Source organism: Vanessa cardui, chromosome Z (assembly GCF_905220365.1).
Source record: "Vanessa cardui chromosome Z, ilVanCard2.1, whole genome shotgun sequence".
Lineage (NCBI taxonomy): Eukaryota > Metazoa > Arthropoda > Insecta > Lepidoptera > Nymphalidae > Vanessa > Vanessa cardui.
The window spans coordinates 1,680,651-1,693,713 of record NC_061154.1 but is presented as its reverse complement, the minus strand read 5'-3'; the positions used below and the strand labels follow the sequence as shown (position 1 = coordinate 1,693,713).

The 13,063-nt window shown below is 31.0% G+C and overlaps 1 protein-coding gene across 2 annotated transcripts in view; it reads right to left on the bottom strand.

Annotated features, from left to right (window-relative positions):
* Window positions 1-1,637: 1,637 nt before the first annotated feature.
* LOC124543009 overlaps window positions 1,638-13,063 on the bottom strand; it is a 32,401-nt gene continuing 20,975 nt past the window's right edge. For both annotated transcript variants that reach the window (XM_047121001.1, XM_047121000.1), the window contains exons 11-14: window positions 11,426-11,681; window positions 10,079-10,290; window positions 7,865-8,057; window positions 1,638-2,510 (exon numbers count right to left, since the gene is read on the bottom strand). In XM_047121001.1, the coding sequence (XP_046976957.1) occupies window positions 2,407-2,510; window positions 7,865-8,057; window positions 10,079-10,290; window positions 11,426-11,681 (765 nt within the window). In that variant the 3' untranslated portion in view covers window positions 1,638-2,406. The remainder of the gene's footprint in view (window positions 2,511-7,864; window positions 8,058-10,078; window positions 10,291-11,425; window positions 11,682-13,063) is intronic.

Genomic DNA, 13,063 nt, shown 5'->3' with positions numbered 1-13,063 from the left:
ATAATCATTTCAAAACGAAACAAAAGCACTGTATAGTACGACACAACTTAGATGACGCATCGGCAAAATGCGTAAAACCGATCGCATCCGAATTAAGTATGCTTTCCCAAATTATCAATATTTATTTATGTGAATATGATCTTTACACAAACGTAATAACTTGTAATATCGTATGACCATATATATTAGTAAATTTGACACGTCGATTTACATGCACTTGCTGTCTCGGGTTGAACTGACGCGAGAATCTATAGCGACGAATAGCGTCGAATGGCGCGAAAGGAGCTAATTCTATTGGTTGTATATAGGCAGGAATCGGTTTTATTGAATTTGCCGATGCTAAATCTAAGTTGTGTCGTACTATAGCTGTCTTCATCAATACCTACGACTACATTTTGTACGAAATACAAAATAATAAACTAAGACTAAATTATTATAATTAAAACAACAGAAATGCATAATTTTGAGCAATTATTCCGTACCCGAGTTTGTTAAACCACAGCGACGCGCGGATCCTGAGCATGGTTAAGTTAAGTTAGGTTATGATCAAACTATTTATTTCATATCAACGTATAAATAATAGACAACAAAATTTAGATGGATAATGTGTGCTAAGGTTATTTCCTAGATAGGAACAGGTAAATTGTCAAAAAACAATTTATCGTGTCATTTTATTCAATTAATATGTGTTGTTTTAATCTGTGCATTTTTGGCGCGTGTGCTATGGTTTAACGTTGTGTGGGTAACATTTGAGTCCCTAAACTTGAAATATAAAGTTGTACATTATTCGTTAAAAAAATAAACGTATCTAATAAAAAATAAAACTTAATATTGTACGAAAAACTATTATAACCTTGTAACGTGCTTATCATGACGTCCGCCATACATGTGTTCGATGAACACACATAATTGACAAAACCATCTTCTAACTCCATCATGACGAAAGAAGACATCCAAAATACTATAACTAAATTTAATATCGTTATCAATAAATAGGTCCACAGTTTAAAGCAATCGAAACAACGTTAAATGTTTAAAAATAATCCAGTACAAGTGTATAATTACTGGTGGTTTAACTTACATAGATAAATTTGATTCTAAATATATTTTAGTTAATATGATTGTAATACTTTTTATATTCTAATAATTGTTAGGTATATATATCTTGCCGTGTTCTCGACCAAAAATCGTGTGCGATTATAAATAATTTTATATGTAAATAGATTAAATATATTGGTATATTTTTTTTCTAGTATATACCAGTTTATATTCCTACAAAATAGTTTTGATAATCGTACTATCTTAAATCGAAATTTCGGAATTTTTTTTTATTTTTTTTATTTTCTTATCTACTAATAGACACACGTATTATAACTAAAATGAACTTTGTCTTACAAACTGTGTATATATCTTTGGAATAATTTAGACAAAATATTTTAGTTAAATAATACGTTAAATAAAATATGTAAATAGGATTGTAATACTGTCTTGCATTTACAACCATTTTAGATATTCATAATATCGTTTCGAAATTGTCATGATACGAAGAGATTAAATCCTGTTGTAAAATATTAATAATAATAAATAAGTTATCTATATATGTGATAACTCGACATAATATATTTGATAAAAATTTATATAGATATATATATATATATACATATATATATTTCGAAGTTTAACTTCTTTGGCCGCAATGGTTATCAAATCGGTAAAATTTCAAAATTATTGTGAAACACTAGTTGCGTTCGTGTAAAAATTTTCCGACGCACCAGTGTATCACGAAACGTCGACTGAGTCGGACGTGCGTTTAGTTACTTTGGGAAGTCTCACCTAGAATTCCGTTTAAATTCCCTCTTTTATTAAGCTCGGGGAGACAACCATATCAGCACCCATTTAAAAATTCTGTATAATACATATTACGAGGCAAGATTAAAACCCGCATTATATATCTTAATTATATCAGACAATGTTGTATATAAGGGTAGTTATAATTATGTCACACATAACATTCAAGAACTACACTTCTATGAATACTTGGAGAAGTCCAATAAATTATGCTACATCTATTTCCTGTTCCAATTCCGAAATACGGATTGGTAGAAAAGGAATTATCCTAACTAATGGTTATATATGTATTTTTTTTAAATGCATCTACTTAAAACTGACCTACGAAGCTGAATGGTTGTTAATATCGTCATACAATAGCCGGCCACAAACATACAACAAGTATCATCAGTACTGATGTACGAATACTCGCAGTGAATGCTGAAACCATGTCATTGTTTGTGGTCGATATTATTTGTGACGTATTTAATAAATTAATACTAACATCGATTAAGTACTATACTGCCATTGGTAATATGGAATAATTTCCTTTTAGTATCGTGAGTTGAATGAAACATTTTACTGAAATACAATGTTACTGTGTCGGTCTTCGTCCACATCTGCTAGCATGTATACCGCGGCGCCGTCGGTGCCTTGCCCGTATCGAACAACGTTCGTGAAACCTGTAATAACGCAGAAATCGCAGTACAAAAACGTTAATACGACAAATATCAATCAAATATATAAAAATTCAAACAAAACGTAAACATATACAACAATGGTCATATAAAGATCTTTTTCGTTGTATTTTACACATCAATACATATAACATTAATTTACGACGATACAATTGTTTTCAACAAACGCTTACGTCACAATTGTTTACATTTTGTACAAATTGTAGTTATAACAGAGGTCAGTCGCTCGTACGCTGAGTTAGACATTCATAGCAACATTAAGCACAATTACATAGATAAGAAAAAAAAACATTTATAGAAATTTTACTAAAAGATTGGAATGTACTTGCTTCGTTTATCCCCGTTTTGTTCGCTGGAGAAGTTTCACAAGCGAAATCACCTTAACGAGAGTACCCAAGTATGGCACAGTATGGCATCGGTTTATATGTCCATGAATGAAACCATAGCTTTTAATTTATTATAAAAACTCTTTGTTATTGTAATATTAGAAGGAGAAACTAAAAATCAAACAAGACTCTTGTAATTACTAATAAAATATATTTATCAATTATAAAACTATTCAAATAATACTGAGTAAGGAACATAAAGCAGCTTTCGCGGAATAAGTTTAAACAATAAAAAAATTAAACATAAATTATAATTTTATTAAGTATAAAATAAGCTCAATAATTCATTCTATATATTTTTAATATAGATTATAAATACTCTGTAAATTAAAGAAAAAAAAACTAGACTCTAAATTGTCTATGGTTCTATGTCTGTTGTAAAAAATGTACAAAATTGACTATTCCATATTTGATGGCAGTGACTGAAACTAAATATTCAATATTTTAAGGTAGATTTTACAATAATTCATGGCAAGATTTATAAAAAGGAGGGGAAATCATTGAGTTGTTTCCAAAATAATAAGTGATAAATACTTTCTATCAAACTATATATATTTTTCTACATTGCACAAATAGCACTAGATTAGTCTAGAAAAATCCTCTGAATATATTTGTACCAATTATTAATTATTAGTTAAGTAGAAACCCTATGCTTTTTTATGTTGTTGGCATCCATAATGATATGATGGCTATATTTTTTATTTTACTAATATTATAATAGTTAAAGTTACAAATAGGAACAATTGGACGGATTTTGAATATTTTATATTAATGATGTAACGATATAGGATATAGAAATACTAAATTATGTGTTTATTGGCCCAGTGGTTAGAACGCGTGCATCTTAACCGATGATTGCGGGTTCAAACCCAGGCGAGCACCGCTGATTTCTGTGCTTAATTTGTCTTTATAATTCATCTTGTGCTCAGCGGTGACGGAAGACATCGTGAGGAAATCTGCATGTGACAAATTTCATAGAAATTCTGCCACATGTGTATTCCGCCAAACCGCATTGGAACAGCGTAGTGGAAAATGTTCCAAAACCTTCCAAAGGGAGAGGAGGCCTTTAACCCAGCAGTGGGAATTTATTGGCTGTTGTTGATTGATTGATTGATTGTTGTGTTTATTTATAGAAGATAGGCAAATTTACTACCATTCATCCATTGTCATTACTAACTTGTGCATTGTTGTATATATTAACTATACATTACATGCACTTCAAAATTTGCTATGTATCTTTTGTCTATTATTAGGCCATCTCACCTAAAAACATACTTAAAACCAAAAATATTACGTAGTGCTGTACAGAATTGTCTATCAAGACATAAAATTGCACGTAGCACGGGCTAAAACTAGTATAAAATATTATATTGTAGTAGGAAACAACTCAAAGTTAAGTAAAAGGTTTTTAGGCTAATGGAGTAGTCATATTTGTTCGAAGCTATTTAAATTTGCAAAATTTCAGCGAAATATCATCATAAATATAGTTAATTGTTCGTTGCATGCAAAGTAAATTCCAAGCTTTTATGAAAGTTAATAATAATGAGCTACCTAGATCTGTTTAACTAGATGTGCCTGTTATTGCGTGCGCTCAATGATTCTGGATGTGCCTGTTGTTATCGTTGCGCTAAAACAGCATGCTTGCATTGGTGAGTTTCCACTAACTGGTCAGCAATATCGTGTTTGCAATTTATCAGAAAATCACTAACAATTACATTGTATCAAATTTGATGAAACTCAAATCGTAATTATTAGAAACTTCTGTAACGAATGCGTGTTAACAACAATAAAAGTTGCCAACATGTCTTGTTTCGGGAACATGCGTTGATAGTCACTAGCTGTTAAACTTGACGCCTAAATAAAATGAAATTTCAAAATGTCATGACACTCTGAAATTAGCTGAAAAATATTTCTATTTTACTCTCATTGTCATTTTGCAATGACCTTGAACGCACTAGTCACTAGTTAGTCAAGTTAAATTGCTAATATCCACTAGAAACAATCTTAGCGCTTGCATGCCTGCAGACAATAACATTACTATATTTGATTTATAAAACAGCGCTGCATCTTCACTAATTTCCATGCACATGCATATCAACATCAAATGTCACATGTAAATAACACTATAAATTTTAAAGTACATTTCATAAAATTTCTTTATAAAAAATATTTAAGTACAGTCGGGATAAGAAAACGTTCGTCACCTTAAGATCTACTTTCGTGTGCTCAGTTTGAGCGATAATCTGTTTTACCGATTGAGAATGACATATTGTGAATGATTTGATGTTTAGATTCAAAAGGCACTAAGATCTTAATACTTGATAAAGGAATCAATTTGAAAACTGACAAATGTTTTCTTATTCTGACTGTACATTTACCTCTATTAAGAATTTCGTGTTATTATAACTTAGTGTCATTATCATGCAATTTATATTCACAAATTTGATAACCTGTTTTTTCTTACAATATTCAATAAATAATATATTTTGAATATTTTGACAAATCATTAATACAAATATATGTATAGTAAAGTATAATATTGACACATCATTAAATTAGTTCAGTTGCATTGTAGAACTATAATTCTATGCTCTGGTATTGAAATGGCTTATGTCAATCACGCTTAATTTTGATTACCAGTACAAAAACAATGAATAGATCTCGATTGTTTTATACAACATACGCCTTTTTGCGTATTATTGTCTGTTTTATTTAATGTCTGAATGCTTATGCCGTTTTTAATGTTGAAATTGATTGTATATTTTATGTATGCCCTTTTTATACCAGACCAAAGAAATAAAGAATATCATTGATGATTACTGTGTCATTAATAATATATATTATAAATAGGATATATGTTATACAATTAAAATAATGTTTAAAGAGCTTAATTTATTACAAACATTATACAGGGAATGATTTGAATTTTCAAATATTAAAATATAATTAAACTTATGGTACGGTTAGTACTTGAACTAATTATATAAAACTGAATTTGTGACCTCTTATAGACAAAAACCAGTTCTAACCGGATTAATAAAACTTAAATTATATTTGTTTTACATAGTTAAAATCGTATTTTAATCGACCAATAGCGATTGTTTTCTAAAATCATAGATAAGCTCACCCCCACCAATAAGAGATATAATTAAACAATTATTTAAAAAAAAAAACATTTAATTTTATATTAGTATTAATGTCTCATTTTGCTTGTTTCCTAAATTTCTTATTACAACAAATACTACTATGGATCGATTAAAACTCACACGAAATATAAATTTGTTTGTAACATTAATTCTAAACAAAAAAATTAACAAGTTTGAAATAAAACCAAAAATAAAACAATTTATATAATAAAAGCACAGCCAAAAATTGTATTTTGTTTTCACTATTCTTAGTGCCTACATTTATATTCGAAATTCAAAATCACTTAAAAATAAAACAATCTCGAATAGTGTTGCCAGATTGCACACACATAGTATATATATTTACAGATACAGAATAAATACTGATCTGAAAATATTCGAAAATCTCAAATTGAGCCCGTATACTTATAAGGAAAAGTCATAGGACTTATGTTGTTCGTAGTTATATTAACCGAGTTTGTTCTTAGAATAGTTTGTAAAATTTATTACGAAGTATCTATAATTAAAGTAACGAAGTTAATTATAAAATTAAAAAAAAAACTTAGTACTTTTGTTCTTTATATCACAATGGGATATATTTAGGCTATGGCAAGTTTCATAGTATTCTAAAATACAGTATTTAAACAATATTACGTATAGTGTTACAAGGTAAAAAAAATCAATTCAAATGGCACGGATACTGTGATATTACAAGCATATTTAATTACGTAACAATTAAAAATAAAAACAAAGATAATGAACTAGCACTATTCAAAATTCTGTATTATTTTGTGCGTTTGTCCTATAAAGACACTGATGACATATCAATGAATATAAATTCGAATATTTTTTTTATTGAGTTTAGAAAAGTTTATAATACGATGCAACTTAGATGTAGTATCGACAAATTCAATAAAAACCAATTACAGCCGGTTTACACAACCAATAGAAACAGCTCTCTATCGCGCCATTCGACGCTATTCGTCGCTATAGATTCTCGCGTCAGTTCAACCCGAGAAACCGATAAATCGACGCATCAAATTGAATACATTAGTTCATATGATATTACAAGTTATTACGTTTCTGTAAAGATCATATTCGCATAAGAAATAAATATTGATAATTTGGGAGAGGGTACTTAATTCGGATGTGATCGGTTTTACGAATTTGCCGATGCTACATCTAAGTTGTGTGGAACTATACTTTATTAATTGACGATTTCTAAATAGTACCAAACGTAATCATAATTAGATTTAGTGGAACCCGCATATGTAAATTTTCACGACATATTCGGATTTATAATTCATCATTATTTTCCCTACATACGTCCTTACGGTTTGAACATATAGAAGTGACTTATTTTCTATGCATATAAATTAATTTTAATCTCAAACGAGTTAAACTTTTTAAGTTTACTCGAAATGTATATAATGTGAAAAACCACATTCGTTTTGAGTTTGTAAAAGTGTCCAATCATAAAACAGCACAGATTATGTCAAAAGGACACATCGAATCACGTTTTGGCACCTATCAATAAAAAGATCTCTTATAGACCATTTCCAATGCATGCATATATTTCAAAGTAGAATTAGAGTAACATTTTTTTCATACATGTCATTGAAATGATCTATATTTACTTGGGATAGAAATTTCATCGATATTGGTATAACATTATATCATATTATAAAAATGCTTAAAGCTACCTTTGTTCGTTAAAACTAACATCTAATACTGGTTATACATTATAGGCAACATTAAATGTTCCAACGATTACATTAAATTCGTACATCGAAATATATATGATACATTTACTTTTCTAAAGCGTTACCTTGAGTCATTCCGACGTGTTGGTGTTTGTTCCTCAAACAGTACTGGGCTAAGACGTGAAGACCACACGCGATGAAAGCTCCGTAACCGAACCATCGGAATGTGTGCCAGCCGCCATAGTTCTCGTACAACACACCCCCTATGAAGCTGCCGAGGGATGAACCGACACCTTCGAAAACAGCCCCGACAAGACCCTGGAATGTTTATATGTATTTATGAATAATTTTTAAGGATCCCATTTTTTTATTTTTTTTTTTTTTTTTATTTAAAATACAACATCTAGAGGCTCGCAGATGCCCGTGCCTTTTTTTACATTTTATATTCAATTACATTTTGGCGTTTTATATTTTATACTAAACATCAGCAGATCTTCGCTGGAAATCATTTTTGTCGTCTTCTTGGGAGACGTGGCCCACACTGATATTTTATTTTTTCTTTTAAATAATATATACGTAATGTATAATAAATGATATATAATAAAAATAATATATAAACTATAATAAATAATATATAAATAAAAATATATAGGATCCCATTGGCTCTATTCGATAGAATAAGTTGATCCCACGGGTGCTACCACAATCGACAACTTTGCCCAATAAAAAAAAACAGATAATCACTACCATGTATAAAACAAAGTTGCTTCCCATTGTCTGTCCATATATATAGTTAGATCTTTAAAACAATACAACAGATTTTGATGTGGTGTATGTTTGTATAGCACATGCATAATACAGTAGATAAATACTGATATTATTAGAAGTTTTTAATGAGATGTCGAAAATTAAGTTATTTTTTTGCGCCGACATTGAAAACGATATAGATCAAAATAATGTATTATAGTAGTGTATTATAAAGTCTAGAATGACACATATACTATTTTTTCTTTTAATTGTAAGAAATACAGCATTAATCTTAATACAATTAAGTACCTTAAACACATAGTTTTTTTATGGTATAGGTTGGCGGACGAGCATTTGGGCCACCTGATGGTAATTGGTCACCATCACCCAAAGACAATGAATGTAAGAAATATTAACTATTCCTTACATCGTCAATGCGCCACCAACCCTGGGAACTATGATGTTATGTCCCTTGTGCCTGTAGTAACACTGGCTAACTCACCCTTCAAACCGGAACACAACAATACTGCGTACTGTTGTTTAGCGGTAGAATATCTGATGAGAGGGTGGTACCTACCCAGGCGGGCTTGCACAAAGCCCTACCACCAACTGCAATTAATATAGATAAATTTGACCATTTACAGCATGTAATTGAAATGAATATTTCCGTAGATATTGCAGATATATAAAATACAGTGATAGCGGTTTGTTTTGTCTTGTGATAAAAATCTGAAAATTATATATTAAGAGATTCTATAGTATATTTAGGATCACTCGCTAGTTTTTTTATAATTTATGGATTTTTAATTAACAAGGTTATTTTTATTATTAAAGTTAATAACTTTAATAATTTAGGGATTGTATGAAAGATAATGTAGCTGGTGAGACACTTGCGAGATGACGTCTGTCAGAGAAGTATGGAAGACATGCTATTCTAACCCCTAACCTATAAATAATAATGGAATGGATGAGGATGATAATGATTTATTAATAAGTATGTAGTTTACATAGATCTGTAATAACATCAAAAATATTATTGGACATATATTGTATATGGATATATATATTATCTGTGTATTTATGTATCTGTCCCCTCGAGTGACACACATCGCGGAAAGCGCGGGAATATATAATATATGATTTGGGCGCGGGTGAAGACGGTGTGTGTGCACGGCGAGTGGATATTTAAATATAATATAAATTTAATGTAACTTGTAACTACAATTTAATGGAAGTTGAGTCGAGATGGCCCAGTGGTTAGAACGCGTGCATCTTAACCGATGATTGCGGATTCAAACCCAGGCAAGCACCGCTGATTCATGTGCTTAATTTGTCTTTATAATTCATCTCGTGGTCAGCTGTGAAGGAAAACATCGCGAGGAAACCTGCATGTGACCAATTTCATAGAAATTCTGCCACATGTGTATTCCACCAAATAGGAACAGCGTGGTGGAACATTCCAAACCTCCTCAAAGGGAGAGGAGGCCTTTAGCCCAGCAGTGGGAATTTACAGGCTGTTGTTGTTGTTGTAACTTGTAAAACGATCTTACATGAAAACATTACAAAGTAACATAAACATTTAGAATCCATACCTGAACAGTGGTTTCCGTTCCAGCCGGTGACACGACGTTGGCATATGACGTCATAGTCGGGTAGAACATCCCGAAAGTAATACCCTGGAACATCTCAATCGGTAGGATCCACCAAGCGTCGGTCAGGAACGAGTAAAGCAAGAAACGGAATCCAAACGCAAACAGGACCAACGTCATCATGTTGATGTGACCTATCTTCTTAAGAAGATATCCTGGAAAAAAATTGCAAATAAATAGAGACACATATATTTGAAACTCAAACTCAAATAACTTTATTCAATATAGAAGCATTACACTTTTTCATGGTCAATTGAAACACTACCACCGGTTCGGAAAAGAAAATACCCTGACCCGAGAAGAACCGGCGAAAGAAACTCAGCGGGATTTTTTTTTATTTGGCTCATATATTATATAAACAATTTAATATGACATGAAATAGCCATTTGTTTACTTATACATATAATAAATTTGGAGTGTCTGTTTGTAGTATTAAAATAGCAAAGCTTTTTGGCAAAGCTCTGGAACAGCTGCACCGATATTGACGGGACTTTCACTGGCAGATAACTGATATAATAGAGAACTTAGGCCACAATTTTTTTTCTGTTATATTCAAACGCGTACAAGGTCGCGGGTACAGCTAGTATTTTATAAAACAACTATTTGTTTCCCGGTTTCGTTCATGTTATAGTAGTTGGTTGTCAGATATTAGATATCAATTATGTCCTTCTTTGGAAGGGTTTAACTGTGAAGCACCATAACAAATTTCATCAAATTCAGTTGAGTAGTTTGACCGTAACAAATAAATAGAGATATTATCGCATTTACAAATATTTGGACTTTTCGCTTTGGTGATATTGAACAAAAAATCTTCTGAAACAGACAGACAGCTGAGAATAACTAATACAAGCAGATTTTCATCTTTATATAATATTAAAGTCTTTCGTAAAAATCTTTTGTGATAGTGCAACATGGTTGTGCCATGATGCACTATCAATATTTGTATTTTTGGACGAAGTAAGGGTAAATATGGCTGATTAATATTTCTTGCATTCCATCCATCTATGTGTTGTAGTTAACTTACCACAAGGTGGCTTGCTTGCCATTTTTAAACCTAATTTAAATAGAAATTAATTATATATACATATACAATAATATTATAACTGCTAAAGTAATGTCTGTCCATAGATTGTACATATACGACAAAAACACTAAACCGAAATTCATGAAATTCGGTTTGAAGCAAGCACAAGCTCCAGTGAAGAATTCATAGGCTTACTTACCTGACGACTACAATTTTAAACCAACGAACGTGAACGACAATTAGGATGTATTAGATAATTTACTCACCAGATATAAACATGAAAGGTATCTCGCCGCCGAAGGTCTGGATCGCACTGACCAATCCTTGCAAAGTCTTCACGTAGTTGGAACCATCGCACGACTGGCCAGCAACATCCTCGATATGCCAGAACAGGAATTGCCATAGGAGTCCAGTGCATAGGCCGACCGCGATCGTCCAGAGCAGGAAGGCAAACGTCGGTAGGGATGTAAGTAGACTTCCGACATCCGCTAATATATTGATCGACATTTTTGTTGAATCAACCTAGAACAAGTCAACAATAGGAAAGATGTGATATTTATATTTTTGTGTTTATTTTAAATAACTCCATATAGGATAGACTACAAGTAGATAAAAAATCTAAAACACTGTAATTTCCGGCAAAAAATGCGATTTCAAAATGTTTCAATTTTGGTGTCAAACTGAAAAGAGGAATCTGGAGTCTTTTAATTCGAAAAACGCAATTAATTTTCGTTTCAATATTAAATGTTTAGAACTATAACTTCAAATAAGTAGTTATAACAGGAGTGACGTCAATGAACGCTACATTAGTGTTTTGAAATACGTTCCGTTTCACGTTACTCTGAACGTGTTTATTGTTAAAAAACAAAATTATATCAAATATAAACGTTGCAGTTGCAAAATTTTGATAAATATCATATTTGCATGTCATAGTTCCCTATTGTATATCATTAAACAGAATAAAATAGAATCGCTTGCCGCTGTTTGTCCCTATGTATACTCAGATCTTTAAAATTACGCAATGGATTTTGATGTGATTTTTTAAAATAGATTGAGTGACTGGAGAGGAAAGTTTTTGTACATAATACATAGACAATATAGTAAAGAAACAATGATAATTTTAGATATTTCTAATGTGAATCATAATAAAATGATAACAGGCAATAATCTATGGTCTCAAGTTATCCACATTTTTTTTTAAATGTTTAGTGTACAAAAATCTCCAACCTACATGTAAGACAGTCTCTTTACACGAGGTAAAGAAAAACAATGCACGGAAAACTCGACATAAAAATCCTATTTAATATTAGAGTATCACCACATTAATAGAATTAAGTACCCAGGCTGTGCCTGTCTGTCTGTATGTTCGTCATAAACTGCAAAACTTGGTAACGAATTTTTATGCAGTTTTCACTAATAGACAAAGTTATCTAAGAGGAAGGTTTTGTTTATAATTTATCAAGGTTTTTGTGTTAATAATTTAAAATAGAACGACAATTGTTAAGCATGTCGGAAAATATCAACCCTCCTGGTCTTTTTCATGTTAATAATAAAGATATTACAATCATTGTATATTCACTAGAAGTAAGGATAAGCTTATTGCGTCAAGTTTCCGACTCCGCAAAGTAAATAAATCTTTCTTGGGGCAAGGTATCCGTTTATATAATAAAATTCCGCAGACATTTTTAACTTTGCTGTTTCGTAAATTGAAATCGTTTATAAAAAATACATTGGCAAAAAAGGTATATTATTCGATACAAGATTTGATAGATGATGAAAAAGCTTGGAGTTAAAACCTGTTGACTTCCAGGCAGGATACATTACATACATATATCATTGTATGTAACTAATATGATGGTATTTTTAATGTTGAAAAAGAGTAACTACTGACTTTCTTGCCGGTT